The 23,664-nt window shown below is 39.9% G+C and overlaps 1 protein-coding gene across 2 annotated transcripts; it reads right to left on the bottom strand.

Annotated features, from left to right (window-relative positions):
- Positions 1-1,700: 1,700 nt before the first annotated feature.
- BRMS1L (BRMS1 like transcriptional repressor) lies at positions 1,701-17,997 on the bottom strand. Of its 2 annotated transcripts, none has more exons than XM_026051815.1 (10): positions 17,775-17,997; positions 12,667-12,757; positions 11,511-11,638; positions 9,042-9,121; positions 7,329-7,425; positions 6,895-6,978; positions 6,460-6,524; positions 5,190-5,229; positions 4,132-4,258; positions 1,701-1,837 (listed from the first exon to the last, which is right to left on the bottom strand). In XM_026051815.1, exons 1-10 carry the CDS (start codon positions 17,908-17,910, stop codon positions 1,762-1,764), a joined length of 924 nt encoding a protein of 307 aa, XP_025907600.1. In that variant the 5' UTR covers positions 17,911-17,997; the 3' UTR covers positions 1,701-1,761. The 2 variants fall into 2 exon arrangements, with proteins under 2 accessions (XP_025907600.1, XP_025907599.1); XM_026051814.1 differs by lacking the exon at positions 1,701-1,837 and adding an exon at positions 2,167-3,601.
- Positions 17,998-23,664: the final 5,667 nt, after the last annotated feature.

Below are 23,664 nucleotides of genomic sequence, written 5' to 3'. Positions count from 1 at the left end.
TTTAGAAAATCAGTTAAGGATATTGCCAACCAAAACCAGACTTCACGGATAAATGAATGACAACATACAAACAGCAAGAGAGGTTCCACTGAATACACTTCAAACAACACTGTCATTACCTATCATATCCCATCCTTTTTACATTGATATGATTGAAAACAGGATTAGTTATTTGACATTTAATTTTTTTAAATTTAAATTTAATTTATGGAAAGCTGTAGCACTATCAACAATGGAATTCACAGTAACAACTTACCAACTACAGTCCTTTTGTTTCSTGAAGACAAAGGAAGCCCTAACACACATTCCTGTTTGGATTTGAACATACCTCCATGCAGACTCATTCTCAGTTCACCCTCTCTGACACCAGTCTTCTTAAGTCTTGTCAAAATGGTGTTCAGTATTTTTATTATCAGCAATGAAAAGTTAAATGTGACATCATTTGTCCTATTACTATGAAAACTATAGTTACTTGAGAAACAGAGTTTGGTATTTTTGCAGTATATACTACACTTAAAGCATTCAATGGAAACATTCTATATATTTACTTTGCTTCAAAGCATAACGATCCTTTTCTTTTCAAAATTTATACCCCAAACTGAATAAAGCAAAGGTTGTAAAATAACAAGGACTGATGAAAAACAGTTAGAAAGGAAAAACATAAGAAAATTGCTAAGACTATTTTTTATATAGTTTCAGAACAGATCTGTCCTCTGGCTAGCATCGACTTCTGTGGAAAGGCTTTATGTTTTAGATGTTCTTGAAAATACCTTTTACATATATAGAGAGAAGTCACACAAATAGAGAAACTCATCGGCAGAATGCGGCATTGATTTTGAAACCAAGTGAAGATTTTAGCTTTTAACCATCACCTGCCACTTGATGGGAGCAGCGCGCTAGTTAGCCTTAGTTCACACACATATACAACCCATAGACTGCAAAATAATTATTTTTATAGTTTTAAAACCAAATCAGTGAGAGAAAGTTCCACCATTCAAATGTTTACAAAGTTTAAGGGCTTTGTTTTTACGAGCCACTTAATCATTAAGCATCATGTGAAAATAAGCTAAACTGTTTTCAGGTTAAATTAATTGTAGTTCRACTACATACACTGTATATTTCCATTATGCAAAAAGATGAGTAGATCCATCGCATCTTCTGAGGAGCATAAATATGTAAGTTTTCCTATACCAGTCTTTTTTCCCCCMCTCTCCTTACTCAAGGCATGTTATTTTTTACTTCCTCTGATATGTACATCTCGAGGTATAAACAGTATGCGATAACTTTTTCTTTTCATTGCTGCATATAATTTAACCCTATCACCTTAAACATATGTCTATGATCAGGTATTTCAGATTTTGACTTAATCTCYGCTACAGACTTATTCATCCTCCTGTCACCAAAGTCAAAGCTATGTCACAAAAGGAAAAACCAAAACACGCACACAGGAAAAAAAGTACTAGCTTTTGGGATAAACCAGAACTAGTTCCACACAAGAAGCGGTAAAGCAGAATGACCAGCTGAACCAACTGCAAATAGGTTTTTGGTATACGGAGTTCAATGTTTGCCTATATTAACYATTTAGCATCATCAGCACTACTGAACATATAAAAGCATACTGAGTTTGAAAAGTGATATGGTCTCATGATAGCAGTAGGTGGGAATACAAACAGAAGAAACAAACACAGAGGCCTTGTATACCAAGAGTAATGAAGAGACTACACGTCATTTTCTTTAATACAAACATATTTTTTGCACCTTCTAGAGCACAGGCATTCTTGACAGCATTAAGCTTGCTTTATCTACATCAGTGCAGATTAGTGCTTCCATAAAGTTTCTGAAAGAAAAAAAATGGAAAGGTAAAAGATATACACATACAAAAATATTCAAAAATAAAAAGATATCTAAGTCATTTAAGAGATTTAGGGTTCCTGAAAACCTAAATATTTTCCTGTTCATGGTAAGGTACAAGAACTCCAAGAAGAGTAGGAAATCAAACAGCAAAGCAATATACAAGAGGTCCACTACCACAGATCATTTATTTATATACTAAGTTAAAAAATACAAATATTTTATTACAAAAAGTTTATCAAACAACTGTATACATACAGTTAATATTTTTAAAAGCCAATATGTCAATTGATACTTTATGTACATTTGATTAACAACATCATACAGTTGTAGAAAAGCATTACTCGGCAGAAACCGAAGACTTATTTTGGACATTTGGCATTTGGAAAGTAGTTACCACCCTGCACTAGAAGAGACAAATAATATAGGAATAAAACATTTATACACATTACAATAAAAATACTTATTTGCTGTGATCATTTAAAGCAAATGGATGCTTTCTTTCTCCAAGAAGAGCCATCATAAGTGGAGATTAAAGTGCACATAACTGACGGGTAATTAATTCTTCAGCAGTCCCACCTATCATTCTAGATGCTCCACGCACATCACTATAACGTTAAGAATTTAGGACTTTTTCCGTGGCATAAACAGCAAGGAAGCTCAGCTTTCTAAGATTCATTACACAGTTCTGGTGTACAATAAGATGAAGCTATAGAAATCTGGAAAACAATGTTTGATGAACAACTTGGTGTAAATCTGCCCAGACACACAWCTTCTGGGGATATATTTTTAATTCTGAGAAGAGCCATAATATTTCATAGAACTGTGGACAAAACAAGGAGAGCATGCAACAACATTTATTTACATAACCACCCCAGCAATCAACCTTTGTGGGCCACATATTATACAAGTTGGAGCAACATCATCTACATTACACACAAGTTTTGCTGACAATCTGATAAAGGGGGAAAAAAAACATCCACCAATGCTTTGTTTACCATAGCCTAGGGTCCTGAACTATAAACGCACTCCTCAAAAACATAGATTAAAATATTGCCTTTGCCTCAACACAAGCAAAATAGTAAACCTTACAAAATATGATAGTCAGTACTAGCAGAACAGTCCAGGACAATAATTGTAATAAATCACTCCACTCAGGATGAAATAATGGCTATGCATTTAACAAACAACTCAAAAGCAACAGCTGAACAGGCTAAATTTACATCCATGGRAGAAGCATGACACATTCACTGAAATGAAAACAAAACCAGTTGTAACTGTGGTCACCTCTATCACACAAATTGATCACCAATGATAAAAATTTGTTTTTCCCCCTTTCACTTCAAAATATGACTTTTAATGAGAAGGTCTGAGCAATTATTCTTGCAGAGCAGACTTCATATCTTAGGCACTGGACCCAATTTAGAGGTAAAGTGTCTGTCAACATGATTTAATGTCTTCAGGTTTCTGTAGGCCATCCATATGAAGTTTACATTCAGCACTACAAATGTACATCAGATACTGCTGTAAATTTATGGGGAATACAAAACACTATTAAATATAACTTTCACCCCATGGCACATCAAGCATGGCAAGACCATTTATTTCATAACTGGTTAGAAAGTGTCAGTTGTGATTATGCTTTATTGAATATTTTCCTTTCTGTAGCTGAGAAATATATAGCTTGGACTTGCTTCCATCCGGTCTTTTAAACCAAACTTCATCATGGTTAATTGTTGTTATTATGGCACTAAAGGAAGTGAACGAGAAAGGAAGGGAATGGGAGGAAAAAGAAAGGAAAGAAAGAAAGAAAGAAGAACAATTTAGAAACAAAATCATGGACCTTATAAACTCAAACAACCTCAAAACTGCAGCATTTCTCAAAAGTAAATGAAAATACACAAGCTGCAAATGCCAGGCTCAAGAGATTATGACTATACTTAAAACAGAGCTTGTAACAGTTCTTTCATAACCAAGTATCTTGATTTATCTGTAATGAAAGTAGTTAGCAGTAGTTGTTAACAGTAGTTAACAGTTGACAAATTTTTATCCAAACATTTCTCTCCTCCTCCAAGAAGGCATCTGCATCACAACTTCTACAAACACTTTTAACTAGGTAAACAGCAACCATTCTTATCAATATTATTCTTATCAWTMTTATCAATATTATTGATAAGAATTGATGTGGTAGTATTTTCAAATAAACCTTATTCTTCAGTCTCCATCATATTTTTTGCCTAGCAGCACTGTAGGAAGATGCATAAACTCAATAATCTTTACCTTGTAGGACATTCATCTTTCTTATCAATGCATATCGTCTGTCCACGTCCRTACCACTCGCCATCATAATAAAGTCTTCCATCTTCAGATCTAGCACTGTGTAGATGCTTTTCTAATTTTACAGGTGCTAAAACAGTCAATAAAAGCCACTTAATATTGACTTAGTCAATTATGTTCATAGATACACTTTTAAGGAGTTGTTTGCATACAGTATAAATAGTCTTTCATTGTCAGAAGTAGCCTTAATTAACTCAACACACCAGAAAATTAGAAGCAAGATAAATATAACCGGGGAGTTAGAATGTAAGTTATATTTCTACTCTCAGCAGTCATCTTACCTACTACCTTCTAATTTCTGCAAATGTGAATTTTCACAAGCAGTGATACAGACAAACCTTCCAATAGCAGATCCCAAAAAGTTTTTATCATTGCACCAGGTCATTTACCACAATATGCCAGTAGTAATTCATCACTAGAAGAAATGCACCATCTGTTTACCTTCTCTCCCTTTTCCTTGCTATTCCCATCCCCTAGTAGTTACCTTACTGCCAAATATTAGGTGATATATCCATCTATATATATAYACACACACACATATATGTTTATGTATTTATATGTATACATATGTATCTCTCTCATAACTCTGCTTTTTTAGGGTTGCAACTTGCCCTGAATGTAAACAGTTTTTAAAATGTTCCTCTAGAATCCAGATGCTTTCAATTTTCTGCTCACATTGTGTAAACCTATTTTTATATGTAATAAACACAGCTAACATAATCAGTGCAACTCATTTAAAGTCTGCATTTTTGTTGACTGTTTTCCACAGTTCAGGTGCAATACATACCGGCCATCTATTGACAAATAAACAAAATCAGAAGCAACCCAGAGACAAGTTTGAGCACTTGAGAAGACGAAAGAAGAAAGCCAGATCATCTGGTTACCTCACCCCATACTCCAGAAGTACATCAGGTTAAAATAAATGTTAWCTGCCTAGGTGTGGTTCACAGTGTTGCACAGGCAGGTTCTGTGCAAGTTTTGTGAAATCAATGCTCACTTACGTTCTGGCTTTACTCTGTGTGGCCCCAGTGTCGCCATTGCCTTGAAACACAAAAGAGAAAGTTAGTCAGTCCTTTAACTGACAAGTTCATTTTTGAGGTTCTGTTTCAGTTTTGTTGCTGTGCAGCTCAAGATACCTGCTTCTGCATTCCAAAATATCAAACTAAAGTCTGGCATAATTCTGATTCTCAAACACAAAATGACAAATCAACAATCTACTCTCTGAATTCATAAGCTAGACTCTTAAGCTCACTTTCCCCATCCTCCCCACCATGGGAGCTGTGGATCACATTTATCAGCAAGTAGAAAAGAAGTTTGAGATTGGATATCTTATTTAAAATAAGTTCACAAAAAGATCACTTCACAATATTTTGTATTTCTTAGTATTGTTTTAAATCATGTGGCACAATAGCTAAGAAATCTAAGGAAAAGCTACTTTGTGTCTGCTCCTCTTGCTACCATCAGCAGAGGACAGTCAGGCATGGTTTCATGTAGGCATCACATTTTACTTCCTGTTTAGGAAACACTTGCAAATATAAAGCAGAATGCAAGACACTCAAAGCATTTCCCAGCAAGTTTCATAATTTACTTGACAAGGTTCACTGTTTCATAAGTTCAGAGGCAGTGATTTTTGCTACAGTACAAGAGGAAACTTCCTGGTCAAGCAAGGAAGAAAAACATTTGCTTACATAAGTTTAACTGATAACATAATCAAGATTTAATGAAGAGATAGTGCACTCAATCTAGTTTGTTTTTTCAAATATATCTTCTGGTCAAACAAACTTCTCTTCCTGAAAACCCTGAGTCTCTTATAACATGGGAAAGTCATAGCTACAACTTTAGCATAGGAAAAAATGGCGTGAGAGGTCAAACATATAAAGCTTATTAAAGTAAATAATTTATTATCAGAACATACCGTATTATACTCAAATATTTTCATTTAAAAGCAAAATGCTATTAAACTGCTTAAGAGTTTTTATCCAATTAATTCAAACTATACAAAATCATGACAGTCTTGAAGCAGCTTTTGTGTTCCACAATCAGATTACTGTGGAAAATTATGTTTTTACCCATTTGAGGCATATTCTCTCCTATTTTCTAATCCATTTCTTCTGTATGATTTGTGTTGAATCAAAAAAGGTAACAATAACACGGCTTGCACTTGAATCATTAGATGACCAGTGATGAAACAAGAATCTATTATATTGGCAAAACTCAAAACAAGAAAAAAACAAAAAATAACAAAGGTTTTCATTTATCCTTTCACCTTACCTTCCTTATTGTTGTCCAGTCTTCAAGTATATCAAGATCTTGTAACATATAAACTATATAGGGGCGTGAAAAGTTAAGGCATTCTCTTTTAAACAGAAGTTTTAAGTAAATAGAGATAAAAAAACCCTAAAGACTGTAGAATAACTATTTTGCCAGTAGTTCACGCAAGGAGTACCTACAGGAMACAAAAGCTCAGGAGAAAAGAAAGATTTCTAGTTATTTACTTTACTATGATCTGCATAAATCAACTAGYTCAAAAATATTTTTAAGTCACAAGCAACAGCAACAAATTAATTTTTCTTGACTAGTAGTTAAAAAGACTTCAAGTTTCAGAAAAAGGTTGTGTCACCTAGGTTTCCCTCATCATTATCGTCTCATGTTGTTATTAATGATACAAAGAAATTAGAAAGAACAAGGACTGTAGCAAAAGGATATCTGACACAACAACAGGTTTCTTTTTATCTGGACTAAAAGGATCTTTCCTTTTCTTCCTGGATTGCAGTTCATCATTCCACAATTCTGAAAACAACAACATGCTATGAATTAGGAATACTCGTACACTAAGCACTTTTTACGACAAATACAAATTTTTATCCAAAAACTGAAGTTATCAGATTTTCTGGTGAGATAGTATTTGTTCACCAGAGACTATATTGCATGATTCTGCAGCCATAGATTAATATTCTCAAGACACACAAGGGATGTTGACAATTACTGGACCACAGTCTGTTTTGAGCCTAAATTCGGGCCCATAGGTTAGTTCTGAAAAGCGCTCTACTACATAATCTGAAACTCCCTTAACGTACTAAGTGCACATTCAAGTAATCAGCAGCTACCAGAAGATTAACAAAACAGCAATTTCCATCCACCTGAGGTAATGTCAATGCTATGCCGGTCTTCTTCAAGCCGTCTAATCTTCTCYTCCAGTTCACTTTGCACAGTATCATACAGGAGAAGCTTTTCACTCTTAAGGAAAAAAAGGCAAGAAATTATGCATTTATTTGTGACTGAGCTCCATCATTCATTTGTATACAGAGCATGACCCAACAGGAGGAAGAGAACTTTTTGGTAGAGGTTTTCATAAGCAATAAAATGTATAGCACATCCTTCTAAGCAGCTGCTCAGTACTAAATTCCAGATCCTTATTGACAGCACATGCACTTGGCTTAAACATATTTATGCTTATCAGCTATCAATAGCYAAAAGGAATGGAGTTAGATCTCCAGAATAACTGCCCATACTGTGACACAAAGTATTTGCCTGATGGGTACCAAACATTTATTCACAAGCTTTGCTCTGTTTTTCATGTTCTTTAAAGATCAAAAAAAGGTGCCTTTTTTTTTAATTAGCCTATCTCCAACAACAAAATTGTAGTATTTTACAGAACATCCTCATTTCATTACTACCATATTTATTACAACATATTTCTATAGAGCTCAAAAACACCTCCTTCCTTAGAAATAATTTGTGTGCATAAAATAACCTAGGCACCTGTGAAAGCAAAAATATCTACCTTAAACTGACAATAAATACTCTTACTACAGTGTTTTAAAAAAAGTTAGCAAGTTAGCCCTTTTAAAAGAAGATTTCTGATCTAAACAGACTAACATAATGCCTTTGATGTCAGGAGTGTCATTAGCATCTGTCCTCTACAAACACAAATGAAAACGCACTCACATATGAATTTTCTACATCATTTAACATATACTCCCCCCCATGCCTGTTTCAAAAGGACAGAGTCAGCTTCATGTTACAACTGCTCTCCATAAGMGAGTGATCTGGAGTTCAACTGAGCTATGAGCCTCAAGGAAACAGAATTACTAACTCTTTCATAAGCTTGCACATCTACTAAAACATAAACAGGAAACACATCTGACATTACAATGTAAAACTCCAAAAACTTTTTTGCATATTTTTCAATCCTTTTTATATAAAGTTATGAGTGGTCCCTTATTAGATCTCATGTCTTCCTAAAGAATTAAAAAAAAAAAGATTTTTTTCCCCTCTTTTTTAAGTTGTATATGTTCTTGCTGGAGCCCTGGACTTCAGCCATGGAATCAACCACTCAGAAAAAAACACATTTAAGCAACTGTAAAGAGAGGCTGAGGAGAACTATGCTTCAAATGTCAGGGTGACAGTAACTATGTCAGAGAGTCACATGTACTTGTACTAGGCATCCAGATATCTCTGTATATAAAACCATTTTAATTCCAGTAACTGCTTTTGAAATGACAAGCATATCACCAGCTAAGACATACAAAAAAAAAAAACCTTAGCAAGTCTTCTCTGTTTTCTCTCCAAAAACACCAGGTGCATTTTACTAAAGTTACAGTAGGCATTTTAGTTATTGTTCTACATAATTATGACAAAAGAATAAATTGTCAGATGGTATTTTTAACCTTTAATAAGATCCTGTTAATGAAATGCATAGCCAAACTAATACAAAGCTAATTTTGACATGTTTTGAACAATTTAAGGAAGTGAAATATCAGAAGACTATTGCATTAAACAGCAAATAACAACCCTAAACAACATACACTGAAAGTTTGACACAGTAAAAGATAGATGAGATCTGGCACTACCTCACAGTGCTGTCGAGAGGCTTGAATTTCACATTCGTACTTGTTCTTCACAGATTCCAGACAAAGCTCTCTATAGATACCTGTAATTAGACAAATTACAGAAATATTATTTTCTATAGTTAATCTCYGACTTCAGAATTCTCTTTTAAAATTGCCTACAAGTCTCAAAATATGGATATACTTGAAAATGCAAATATATGATATTAGGCATTTACAGTGGCTGGCTACTCAAAAWATATAAACATATATACACACACACAGGTAATCTCTTAAATCTGAAGATCTGAAAAGTAAATGCTATTCATGTTCCACCCTGCTGCCCATCAGTCTACATGTAGTATCATCTGTCACGTTTACCTTCCAAAATAGGTGCATTTCACACGTCTGCCCCTATGAAATAAAGGCTATTTATTTTGAATATTAAGACTATTTCTTATGCATTTCTGAAAACGCATCTACGAAGCTGAGAAAAGCCTGAAAGATACCTYGGAAAATAATACGTGGCAAGTGAAAATACAGTGTGATTTAATACTTAAGGTATTAAACACAAAACATGTAAAGTGTCATGGAATAACATCTTTAGGAGCATATTTGCACACAGCAGTACAGTCTAGCAAAGGGAAAATACCTAGCAGAAACACTTGCCTTACACTTCAGTTGGTTATATAAAGAATACAAGAGCAGAGGAACAATATTGTTATAGACAGTTCCTCTTAAAAAGAAAACACAAAGTGCCGAGCCAAGCATCTCTGTGGTATGAAGTCACTTTTGATGAAGGATGCTGTTTTCTTACATCAGGGCATTCTGTTTCCCCCCCCCGCCACTCCTTTAGCACCCCAGGCTGGCTGCCATTTTTAAGTCTAACAATTTAAAACCACTGCTTAATTTCCTGAAATCAAGCAGAGTGGGCATGAATGCTAGACGTCCTCGACTTCCTGAGAAAGCCACAATCCACATTTTGTGTGCATCAAGCTTGCTGGTCTGAAAGGCAAAAAAAGAAAGCCAGGCCTTCTTCCATCACAGAAGCAATTATACTCATAATTCAGCTAAGTTTACTTTGTTCTTCCCCTCTCTAAAGCAGAGAGGTGTCCTCTGTGATTACTTGCTGGAGCTCAAGCCCTGCTACTACCCACTTCTGTCAAGTCCCTGGTTCACATGGTAAGAGCAAATAAGCCTGTGCTCTGCATTTTCTTGATTTTATGACCTGAGTCTCTCCAGAAGATTTTTTCTGTCTCTGATTAAGTTGATGGAAGGAATAAAAAACAAGAAAAAAAAAAGTATCAATGATTTGTAACTAGTGTCAAAAAAACTTGTGTAACGTTTTACCCTGTGTACTTTATACATTGTAACATGGACCTTCAGCCCACTCTACATTTTGAATGAGGAGAATCAAACATTCTTCCTCTCCATACCCACCTACAGGAAAGTACTGACGGTCAAATTTAAAACTGGATTAGGATACCTTTTACATCAAACCATCTGGGAATTCTCTGTGAAGCTGGGGGAGACTAGCAAGGATTGAAGAAGTGTTGGGTTCATTTGAGATAAAGATCTTAAAAAACTCAGCCAAAGTATGGAGAGCTCTATGGGACAGACAAGAGGTAGGGTAGGAACGGCACACACCAAAAGATTTCTAATTCTCTTCACAGCCTGAAGTCAAAAGCACCAAGGAGGACATATGGAGTAGCACTGAAGTAGCACCAGTATTATGAAAAGCATAAACAGGTTTGTTATTTTATAGTTTGGTGACACTGTGCTTCTAACAGATCTCTTAGGAAGGACATTGGCATTAACTTTTCCAGCTGCCTGACAGAAAGCTAACCCTCTAAGGCTGCCTGTGTCAGGTAGCCCTGAGACAGCTGAATTGCTGGGGTGCGGGGCAGAAAASAAAACTTGGTCTACCTAGAACACTGAGATTCCACAGGACTGTATGATGTCCTGAAGAATAAATTCTTGACGGCATCTTCTTCCACTATAAAAGCTTCAATACTGAAGGCACAGCTAAGAAAATCTGCTACTTAAAAGAGTTTTCCTCCTTCCTCAGACTGGGACAGGGAGATGGAAATAGAGRAGCAGAAAAGAAACAGACTAGAAGAACAGGAAAAACAAGAGCATCTAAGATGACAAGAGTGACCCAGCCAGCACTTCATTAGATGACATCTAGTCATCGTTTCATTTCATCTGTTACAGAGAGAGGCAGACCTAATCCCAAATTTTCTAATTACAACAATGACTGTTATTAATTCAGTAACTTTCTGCTAACGAGGCAAAGAGACAGACATCAAATGAAAAACAAGTATGCCATGTTTTTGGTGTGATGTTGTCAGGTAACTCATGAAACGACACAAGCAACTAAGCATTTTGACTTGGCAAATACTTATGTTTAAAAAAAAAAAAAGAAAAAAGAGTCTTACAAATGCCTATCAGGTTCAGATCATTAAAACAGAAACACTCATTTTATCTGCCTACCTGCCACCTTTGTTCGAATTTGCATATTTTCTTGTAAAGCTGCCAATGGTTCTAAGTACTCAGGTGCTTTTCCAGCTATGACCTCTTGTAGTTTTGCATCCACTTGGCTTAATCTTTCTTTGTAAAGTCTTAAAACAACAACAACAAAAAGAACTTTATTTGAAAGGAAGCACAAATTAGAAGAAGCACTCTCATGGGATAGCTTGTAACTGACATCAGCTATTCTTACTAAATTTTAATAATAATAAAACTATTTCTGCTTATTAAGGTTTTAATATTAAGTACTTACATTTTACTCGAGTCATTCTTTGAAAGTTAATATTTACTGATAGACAATGTAAAGAAACTTGCTTACATTTTGAAGAATTTGATTCCGTATCTACTACAAACATGTCGATCACAATAAAGTGCCACTCTTTACAACTGTTAACTTAAACAAAGTGTTATATGGCAGAATCTTCAGTATAATCAAGTCTTCCTGTATTTACTTTTACTATGCTCTCTACTATCAAAAGCTGTAGCATTAAGGCAACACACAACACAGTTGCTACACGCTCAAGAACACAGCAGAACTTACCAACTCTTATGAATCACCCTGTTTGGGGGCAGGGAGATTCCTTTTTTAAAATTAAGCTGTCTAAGCTAAGTTTTCCTATGTAGGAAAAAGTTCATGTATTAGAATGATGCATGCAAACCTACTTGAAAAACAGTGGCTGCTCATCTGCCGCCAGCCTGCTCATTGTTTTCAGAACAACTCCACAGCTCAAGCATAATGCAGCAACGGTCACACAGCAAAATGCCCTCCCTCCTCAACCTGCAGGCTGTTCAAGGGGGATACACCCTGTGCAGGACTTGCATTCAGCCRACATAACTTGCAATTTAAAGCAATTTGCTGGCTTCACAGTCCTCACACAACCCTTCATGGCGGCGGGTCACAAGGATTCTTATGGCAAAACAAGAGTTAGATTAATTCCCATCACAGCCTCACACAAAGAAAAAAAAAAAAAAGGCATTCTGGAGTAACCACCACCAGATCAATTCACAACTCCTGGCTTATTCTTCAACAAATATGAAAAGGAAACTYTTAGCCCTTGCACACATTATTCTGACAGAAGGGATCCCCAAAGGGGGGACTCCGATTGTTAAAAATACTCACTGGTCTTTAAGGTCCGTAAATTGCTTTTCAAGATTGGACATTTCATCTAAACATTCCATTCTTCTTCTTTCACAGTCCTCATCATCCATTTCTAAGAAAAAAAATAATAAAAAAGGTTAAATTTTAGCCACTTAGTAAACAAAACTACTTTTCCCCACAGCTTTTTCTCAGGTCAGGAAACAAAAATCATAACTGTAGTAAAAAGTAGCAGTACTCATTCACTGTCAGGCAAATACTTCAAAAAGTTGAATTAGAACTTTTGGGTTTTGTTTTTTGTTTGTTTGTTTGTTTTGGGGGAGGGGGGAATCAAAGGAAGAATTATTTGCCTTTTACCTAATTCATCACTGAAAGAAGATAAGTTAAAAGTTAGGAAGGAGTTCCYCAAAACAAAGAATTTCATTGCTCTTCATAGTGAATCTCATTGTTGCTCTTTCTTAGATTTACCAAAGCAGTTCTTGAAAGGATAAAAGGAAAAATATCTTRAGAGATGAATACAACAAGCACACAATAGAAGACTGCCAAACATAGGGGACGTGCACTTTCCTGCTGCCGTGCAGCAAGCATGAAAYATGAGAGTTCAGCTTTAAACTAACATTTTGGTGTTAAACTCTCTCATCTCCTAAGAGTTGCCTCCTAAGAGCAAAGGCAATGGCGAAACTTTCCATTTCTATGGCACTAGCTCCTTCCTGAGCCYCTCCACAGCATGAAGGCCATTCTAACGGCTGCAGTGGTGCCAGTGGCGCTCAAGCCAGAGCTCCTTCCCAGGCAGCCTCGCATCCCTCGGGAGAAGCGCCAAGTATTCCCGGCAAACATTAAGTAGCCCATGGTTGCTTACAGCACCAGGCCCCACAGCGGGAAGGAGCTGGGGTTGACCTGMGGCAAAGAGGCCACTTGGCAGAGGTCCAAGTGTAGTCCAACTAAGTGGTTACTCTGCCAAGAAAAACCACCGATCCTCATGGAAAGGTAAAGAGGGATCTGGAACCTAGTAGAGATGGTCTGGACTCTCTTCTAGGCCATAAACAACGCTGAGCTCCTCTGCTGCTCCCTCAACCTAACAGCTTTACACTCATTCAAGTCTTCATCCATCCTTAATTGCTTTGCAAGAGAATATGGCAATTTTCAAAGGTGTTTTGAAAGGATTTGCTTCAGGGGCTGCTTATCAGCTCTCTGCCTGTGAGGAGCCAATTAACTGAGACCTTCCCCTCTCCTTGATGCCTGATAATGTCAATAAAAAAGCATTTGTAGAAAGTATCACAAGCTTTCCAGAGGAAAAGTAACACATCAGCCCTCTCTGCATGGATATGAAACCYAACCGGCAGCAGAGCTGTATTCAGCTGTATTGCTGTAGCACTCAGGAGGCCAAGTCAAAGGCCTCTTGCCGCTCATCACAGTACAGGCAGGAGGAACAAAGACAAAGCCTCCACAGAACTTTACAACATGGTATAGTCCAAAACATCGGACAGTAGAGTTAACTTAAACTTATTGTTTTGAAGGCCTTTAACGCTCAGTGCACTGGGAGGGGGCAGGGGCAGAAATATATCAGGCTCTTAAGATATTATTTTATAATTAGCTTTCAAGAATATGACAAACTCTGAAACCCCAAAGAAAGRCTGAAAATCCTATTAAATCACAGCATTTTTTTTTGGCTGTCCAAAGTAATATTGAAGCCAAAATTCACTGGGCAGCTTTCAGCTTGGCCAGATTTAAGCAATGTGGCAGTCATACAACTTTACAAGATGTCTAAAGTATTTACATGCAATAAAAATAAGACTTCTCCAAAATTTGAAGGAATCTTCTCATGAGGCCAAACAGCAATGAGCACTGGGATGGAGATAGTTCTCCGACTTTATTTTCAAGCTTTAATTCATTCCATATGTTTCCAGCTACACTTTAGGCTCTGAATAAGTTTCAGAAACAAACTCATTCAGAAGTTTCATCTGAAATGAATGTGGATTTTATTGTTTGTGCCTGTCTTGGGACTACAAATAAAAGCAAGCAGAGCAGAATTTTAACCCTTTCTGAGGATCAGTGCAATACCCCTGCGGGGTAAGGGGTATTTCTACCTGCAGGGCTGCAATCTACCYGTCAAGAACACTGAACGGCAACTCACACGCTAAAAATCAAGCTCTGGTCATCTCACCTCTATTCTGCCTATTAACCACTTCCAGTAGGATTCATACTTAACAGACAAGGTCCCATCGCTTCTTCCAAAAAGCATTAAACAAAACACAAATTAGAAAATACTCGSTCCTGAAAACTGAGAAGCTTTAAGATCAAATCTCTGAGTTTTTCTGTTGAACAACTGCATCGCTAGAGGCAAAGTGTTCCTCGTTTTATATTAAGATACTACCTAACAGGCCTAGATTGTCTCAAGATTTCATTGTTCCCATAAATTTTCACACTGCACAAAGTATTTGAGGCAATTTTTATTTTAAAAGAGTTATTATTTTCCTACTATATCCAACTAGTCCAGCTGAGTAACTAGAGCAGCCTGGTTTAAAGGCAAAAAGAGAAGGAACTAGTACTTAAAATGTAACAGCACCTAAAATAACTTCTCTATAAGCTGTGGCCTACATAGAAGTGTTCCAAAAAATGTCTAAATCCTCATCTGGGATGGTCAGTGTGTTCTTACACATCAGTTAAGTTAAAAGTAAATAAAAGGACAGATTTAACAACAACAAAGAGAGTCCTGCCCTTCAATAAGAAAAAGAAGAAATTAAAATAATTAAAATCAAAATATTTAAGATATATTTCTTACTGTGCTTATCTTCCTACATTGTGGAAGCAATATGCTTCCAGGGGGTATGTTCATATTTGCCAAGACATTGAGATAAGCATGTAATTTCTTGTAGCCGTTGCTATTTATATTTTTTCCTCAAAAACATTTTTTCTTGTAATTCCTACTGTAATACAGTAGAAATTATTGGAATTCAAGTTTTTGAAAGGAATCAACCTCGAAGTCAGTGGCTGGAAACATCAGAAACCAATTCTCCTTTCATTAGATCCAGGCAGTTGAAAAAGGAGTTTAGTTTACCTCTCTCGTATCAAGTTTCCTTTCTCACACACAAAAGACATGACTCCTATCTTACTGTGACCAAACTAAGAATGAGCACCCCCAGACAACTTAGCAAGCTGAAAACTGAAGACAGGCTGACTAGGGAGCTCTGTAGCTAGAATTTGTTTCTGCCTGTTTATCCCAAAATTTTCCTGATATGAAAGAATCAATTTTTTAWTAAGTCATATCTAAAATGAACAGAGCAGGCTGTTGTCAAACTAGGCCATAAGCAAATGCACTTTTTCAGTTGAAGCTACGGCCACCTCACCTCCAGCTGCTTGTCCCCATCCCCTCGCTCAAGTTTGCCTTTCTTCCAGCACAACCACCAGAACATGTGGATGCTGCAGCCTGGCAACCCAAGATAATTTAAGCACCTTTTTTTGATGTAGTTTAAGCTGCATCATTTTGACAGAAAGGAGGCAGGGAGCAACTAATTGGGCCCAGCTGTTCACGAATGCTGGGCCCACCCTCATGTTTCAGCACAGGCCCACTGCAGTTTTGAAGACTGCCCCACGGCTGGCCCAGCTTTGCATGCACTCAGTTACTTTGCAACATGTTTTGTGTCTACCAACAAATTATTTACCCATCAAATTGATTCTAAAGCTTCATTGCAGGTTGTTTTCAAATGTGCTAAAACGTCTACGGGAAACAAAAGGATTTGAAACAATCATCTGCCCTYGAGGTGGTCTCCAACAAACTGATTCAGACTACCAGGCTACATAATCTGAATTTAAACCCTACATACTCTGGAGATGAAGAGGTGTCTGCACTATCTACTCTGAACTACTTATCTATTCTTACTTTGCCAGATGATTTGCTTATATAGACCTCAATAAAGTTGTGTTTATAATAGTTTTACCTATTTTGTAGGCCCATATCTGGATGTGGTCCACAGCTTACCACTCGAAAGAGATCTCCTGCACTTAAACAACAGAAGAAAGGTATTCCCTCAAAAAAGGGAACAGGCCAGAATTTAAAATATCCTCTTACCTAAATCCATGTAAATCATTAGTCCCAAATTCACAAAAATACACRGGTGTCAAGACTAATTAAAGTCAGAGGCATTTACAGATCCTTACAGCAGAACCCAATCCAATAGCTGGCTTGTGCAGTCCCTGATGCCTCTCCAAGTAACAGACACATAGTAAATTGGAAGAAAATTATTCCTTTTGAGTTACACTGGCACCCACACAACTGGGCGGCACGCAGGTACAAGTGCGGGCTGGGATCACAGCAGACTAAAGTACCAAAAAAAAAAAAAAAAACAAAAACAAACAAACAAAAAAAAAACACCCAACAGACCAGAGCTTCTCAGTGCCTTTCCAACACTGCTAGTGAACCTGCACAGACCTCTCCAAGTAGCCCTCATGCTTTGAGGCTAGCAATAAGTGTGTTTGATACTCAGTATTTCCTCAGGCCAACTTATAATTCAATCCTCAGAATTACAAGGAACACTGGAAAACATAACTTTCTTATAACACAGAGAAAATTGGAAAAGAGGCAGCCCTTCTAAAGCCCGGGTTTCACACACTAGCCTGTGCCTGGAGTCCAGGTGAAGTCACGGAAAGGAGAAGGGAGTTCGACAGAGCAGAGGCACAAACGCTCTGCAGCGGCACACGGCACTGCCACCACGTCCAACCTCCCCTCCCTTCAGAGGCAGCGCTCAAGCGGCAAACAGAAGAAAAACRAAGCTCCACTAAAGCTCACCATCTTGTGCAAAGGCGAGATGTGCGATATCTTAAGTAAMAACAGAGAACCAGGCTGCGCACGTTACACTTCGAGCGAGGGCCCATGGGGAGCGGCTCCCGCCGCCGGCGGCACGCTCGAGCCCAGCGGAGCCTTGCCCGGCTGAGCCCGGCCCGGCCTGGCCCGGCCCGGTTCGGTTCGGTTCAGCGGCCGGAGAACGCGGGGGCGGCGCCGCGGTGGGGGCGGGCCCGGTGCCACCGAAGGGRGAGGGGAGGGGGGCAGGGAACGGCCGCTCTCCCCTCGGGGCAGGCGGCGGCGGCGGGAACGGCCGCCGGGCCCGGGGAAACCGCCGCGGGGGCCGCGGTACCTGAGCTGTCCCCCTCCTCGGACACGGACGAGCTCTCGGTCTCCTCCTCCTCCGAGCTGCTGCCCTCGTTCTCGCCGTAGTCCACCTCCATCTCATCGTGGTTGTTCTCCTTCTTTTCCCGGGAATGCACCGGCATCGTCCCCGCCGCCGCCGGGCCTGGGACTCCGCTTCCCGACTCCGCTTCCCGCCGCCGCAGCCGCCGCCGGGGCCTCCCCTGCCGCCGCCGGGCGCAACCCACCCCGCGCGGCGCCTTCCTCTGCCTCCCATTGGGCGAACCAGGGCTGGGGGGCGGGCCCTGCCGCGGCGCAGGTACGCTAGGTTAGCCCGTGCGCGAGGCATCCTGGGAGTTGTAGTCATCCCGGCGGCGCTGGGGGCACAGGAAGCGGCGGCTCATGGCCRCGGGGGAAGCGAACGGCTGGCGGGGCCGCGACTTTTCCGTTCATTCCTGCTCGCTCCTGGGCTCCCGCGGCGCTGCCTTGTCACCGAAAGGCTCCGCGAGCGGCTGGTGGAGCAGGGGCACCTCGCACCAACGCACATCTCCTGCTGGCAGCTGGGGCCTGCGGGCCAGGATGGCATTGCTGCCTCCCCGGAGCTTTCACATTGGGTGACGTATCTTAAATCGAGTTAGGAGGGATTCAATCCCCTCATGCAGGTGGGCGGGCAGGCAGGCAGCACTGGTGAGAGGAGCCTTTATGAGGGGCAGCATTTAATGCAGGGTTGGACTCATTTCATGCTTTTGAGCATCTCTCTCTTCTTGTGGCATTGCTCCTTTTCCTATGGCACCACCATAAGCGGTGCCATGCGTGAGGCAGCAAGCAGGACAGTGGCYTCGCTGCCAAAATTGCCCCCTCGCTATAAGCAGCTGCTTCACCACAGTACTGAAGTCCTGTCGCTTTTAAAAGTACCCAGTGTAGACAAAAATCAGTCAGTGACACGAGACACCTTCAGCTGCCGAGGAYGCAATTCCACATTCCCAAGCAGCAATTCCCACAGCCCACTCCTTCGTGCCTCCCGTTCCCCTTTTAACATGGCGGCGGCCCGGCGCCACTGCGCATGCTCCCTGCGCGCAGGCGCGCGCATGCACTCCCCCGCCCCGCCTGGGCACTGCGCATGCTCCCCCCGCCCCGCCTGRGCACTGCGCATGCTCCCCCCGCCCCGCGTGGGCACTGCGCATGCTTCGCGCGGCCGCCAGGGGGCGCCGCGGACTGGAGCGAACCGGTCCGCACTGGCTGGGCCGTTGGACACGCGGGTGTGTTTGAGGAGCTGCCAGGTTGTTTCTGTTRTTTTTATTCCCTACGGTTCCCCGGGAGGTGCACGGAAGGCTGCTGCTCCTTGAAGTGCCCTGCGGAAGGCGTTAGCTGCGGTGTCAGATATAAAAACGTCCTGGAGCAGTGGAGAGCAGGCCTGGAGAGCGCCCAGGGGAACACGGGGTGTTTTGCAAGCCAGATGGGAAGTTTTGCTTCAGGAATCCATAGGGAATTGACAGCAACCAGAAATAAAATACGTCTGAAAGGYGCAAATCCAAAAGTCCCAAAGTTAAAATTCCCGCTCTAGGCTTGGCAAGGTAAAAATCCAACCAAAGACTGGACCAGAAGAAATGTCTGAAACTGCGTCAGGGAAGGGAATGGTGGAGATCAGGAAACCTTTGGTCTTTTTGTAATTTCCTGACTGGGAAGCTGGAACTGGGTCTGAGGGAGCTAAAAATAAGCCCCTGAAGGAAACTGGAGGTCTCATGCCTCCTGGAAATCAGCAAGCAGGATGGGCAGAGGAGCCAGGAAAAAAAYCTTTTAGTAAGAAAAGATTTTCATGTGTTTCTTTTTTTTCTGTTTGAGTCTATGGCAGCAGGAGAGAAAATGCCAAGCTATAACCATACAAATAGTTACTGTCTCAATGAGCGGAGAGGGAGATAAAAGGAAAAACTCTCTGGATTGACATTAACTCACTGTGCAACTGGGTTACTGGAAAAAGAAAAAAACAACACGGTATCTCCAGCAGCTACATACAGTGGCTGAGTGCTGATAACACAGAACTACTTGTTCTTATAAATGAAGTGACTTAACCTGATTATCTGCAAGCTTAATATACAAGGTGGCAGCAGCTATCTCACAAAGCAGTCAAGGGCCCAGTGCTGTGCCAGAAGGAAAGGGGAAAAGAAGCTTGTTAGAAGACATGTAAGACTTGCATTCCTGCTGTGAGAAGATACTACTAGCAAGGATATCACAGTCCACTGCTGGAGGGCCAATTTATAGATTTAAAAATGTACCAAGCTCAGTGAAAAGAAGCATTGGAAGTCTGCAAAGCAATGAAATTTCTGTGAACCGTGACTTTTCCCCTTCACCAGAGTAATATAGCCATTAAGAAGAAAATTTTCAATATCCTTGCCAGCTCTGTGTTTAAAGGGTATGATGAAATGGGATAAGTATGTGGTATTTTTGAACAACTAGAAAGAGATGTAGTCCATCAGCAGGGACAGTCTTGGCAACAAGGCAAAATTTGAGAGTAGCAGTTCTGTTAGAAGCTGGTGTTGGAAAGAATTTGGATGCAGAAAGAATGGTTATAAATAACGTGTTGGCCAGCACAGACCATGACAGATGGTGAAATTGCCTTTCCCAGTTTGGGAGAGAGTGAGATGATTTAAGATAGGAGCTCACACATGAGGAAGAGCTTGGAAATGCATCAGCTTCACAGCACTTAGTCTGGGCATTTAAATCAACAATAATAGGAATCTGGCTATTGAACAGCATCTGTGAAACACAGAGAAAAGTGGAACCTGGCACAACGTGGTAGCTATTAGACCAAACATATTAAAAAAAAAAAAMAAAAAAAAACCAGAGCCTCTGTAATTTTACACTTAATTTGTTGAATGGAGATAGTGACTGGAAATACATATCACTCCAGAATCTGGAAAGCCATTATTATATTTCTGATTATCAGACTGATTATCGTCTTTCATTTTAGTGAGTAAGATGCATAATGAATAATCGTACACATTTCTAAGTGCTCATTAGAGAAATGGCCAGGTCAAGGGAAAAAAGAAAGGAAAAGATGAACCTACCAGTTCTGAGTATTTTCTACCTCTTAGGAACTGAAGCTATGATAGGTGTACTTAAAAAGAAAGATGAGAATAGGTGAAACMTGTTTTTAAACCAGGTTTCAGGAAGGTCCTGCATTTGAAAATGGAAAAGATCCCTATTAATTTGCTGACTGTATCTGGCAAGGAAAAGAGAAGCCAAAGATGCGGAATATGGATCAGTAAAACACAGGTATAGATGAAACTCTCAATGAGGACCAAAGACAAAAGAACCTATGTTGGATTTGGTCCAATATAGTCCAATGCATTTTAATKGATTTGAAATGCTTTCTGGTTAGGAGTTGTTCTACCAGTTCAAAATTCATTTTGCACTGGGCGTCTCAAAGGGAGGAGAGACAAGGCAAAGGGAGCAGGACACAGCTGATCTCAGTAATGATGGRAAAAAAAAAGTGCCTCAGAGAAAATTACCTGGAAGCTATACATGAGGTTTTAGGCAGTCCTTGGGCCTCACCTGTAGTTTGGGTTAAAGAAGTGGTAGAACAGGGCTGTTTGTAAACTCCTGAAAAATGAATTGGACCAATTTGAATAATTTTCCCCCATTTTTATCCATTATTTGAGAAAGTTAGATTGGATGTTCTAACAAAACTTTAAATTGCAGTATCAGGAAGTGGATTGCAGGGAAAATGAAAAGACTGTTTTTTCCAGGGCTAAATCAGTACACTGTATGCAAGCAACTAGCTGTGCTGGCTGTTGCATCATGTTCTTTCTTAATCTCACGTATTAACTAATATTCTGGTATATCTTGCAAATAGTCTAAAATAAGCCTAGAACTACCAAACAAACCCCAAATCAACCCCAAAAGATACAARTTGTTTCTAAAACCCCCTTTAACTTCTGCCAGTGAGTTTGTGGGAGAAAGGGAGGCAAAATATTCCAGCTGATGGAATGGAAATAATATGTACATAACYGGTGCTCCCCCAGGGACTAGCAGACAGGCTGGGTTTCTGCAGGGCTTTTCTAGAGGCTCGTTTGCAAGTTTGTCAGTATTGCAAAACTGTTTCATAGGCTGGGAAATGAAAAGAATATATTGTGGCATGGAGTTGAGAGATGGAGCATTTTCAATCAGAAAAAAAAATGAAGTGGTTGTAACTGACTCTGTATCAGTGTATTTATGTTTCAGAATCTCTTTCATATCACATATGGGTGCTAGCACTTAGATAAGAGAGCAAACATTATGAGGTGAAGGTGACTTAGCATAGTCAAAGTCTATACGTTCCCTGGCCTGGAGTTAGCAGTGATTATATCTGTTCAAGGCCTTCACATGTRTGATGGTTTCTGGTCATAACACACTGAAATCCCCTGTGTTGTTGACATAATGTTAGCAACTAGGAAAGCAAAGCTTAAGTTATCACCTAAGGAAGTGACTTTCCTTTCAGTTCGTCTCTCCTCCTGCTACTCCTGAAGCTGTTAGCTCAGTTAGGCCAAATGTGGCAGGAGAGCAGAAGTGTCAAGGACACCAAGTTTCTGCGCCTTTTGTGAAACAGTATTTGGATGAGAGCCCCTGTTATTGCCCTACAGAGGGAAATGCAGCTCGAACTTGGCTTTCTGCTTTCCAGGAGGCAGCTGTCAGCCCCTTGTTGACTCTTAGCTCTTACCTGTAGCTAAGATRGAGCTGCAGTTTTGCCCTACTCAAATAGCTAGGGGAGGACTTTGCAAAATAAGACTTAKGGATGTGGAAAGTAGCAACTCGTATCATTCAGTGGCTGGAACACACTCGGAAGAAGTTGGCTCCATTAACACTGCAGCTCTGGGAAGAAAATCATTGAAGCCTGGAATTTTTGGTGGCTGGAATGACTGTGGTATTCTGACTTCATACCATAAAAAGAAATGAGAAAGCGATGGAATGCTCTGATTTTTCTTCAAGTTTATTGATATATTTTTCTTGAATACAAAAGTATTTGTGAAGACTTTTCTTTAAAATGTAAATGCAAAGGTTTGGGTGTAGTATTGCAGGTGGAACGCAGCAGAACCAAACCCTTCCCTAACACTGGTATTTTCTAACCTTGTCCTCTGTGCATAATCAAAGAAGTCACATGCCTCGAAGTGAAAGCTTTGCATTACTGTGGTCATTTAGCTCTGTGCAGAACGTGCCCTTCCTGCCGGGTGCGCTTTGAGCCAGGAGACTCTCGCTGGAAGTCAGTACTAGCCTGGTTAACACTGCTGCCTCCTTTCATTTCATATTGGTGCTCTGCAATGAGTTAAAGACCTAAAAATCATTTAAAAAGCAACCAAAGTCTCCAAAGGCATTTTAAAAAGGTTGTCAGAATACCAAAAAAAAAAAAAAGAAAAAAGAAAAAAAATCCAAGAAATAATGAGATTTGGAAAACAAAGCACTTAAAAGAACAGTTACAGTTGTCGAGTCTTATAAAATGTATTGTGCTACCATAAAATGAATTATTGCAGTGCTTGCAACAGCACCTAGGGTGCTTATCTTTAGCTCCTGCAATGCCGGAATTGCGGAGCAACTAATTTGTGGCAGGGCAGGTAGGCAGCCAGGTGGCCCGGGCTCCTCGCTGGTGCCGCGGCGGCCAAACCCCGGTGCCCCGGGGCTTTTGGTAACTGCCCCCGGTGCCCCGGGGCTTTTGGTAACTGCCCCGCTGCGTGTGGCAGATGTGAATGCTCAGGTCTTTCTGTTTGTGTGGCTGGTCCGCCATTCAAGCTGTTGACAACAGGTATGATTTTATAACACTTTATGATTTTATAATCTCAAGTAGTTAAGTATGTATTCAAAATATGTAGTAAAAATGTCCTGTAGAATCAGACAGAAGGATCTGGATTCTTTTGATTAAAAAAAAAAAA

This window comes from Nothoprocta perdicaria, unplaced genomic scaffold, assembly GCF_003342845.1.
Source record: "Nothoprocta perdicaria isolate Ctin4 unplaced genomic scaffold, notPer1 scaffold_8, whole genome shotgun sequence".
NCBI classification, from domain to species: Eukaryota; Metazoa; Chordata; class Aves; order Tinamiformes; family Tinamidae; genus Nothoprocta; species Nothoprocta perdicaria.
The sequence above is the reverse complement of the archived record's forward strand: the minus strand, read 5'-3'. Positions and strand labels throughout refer to the sequence as shown.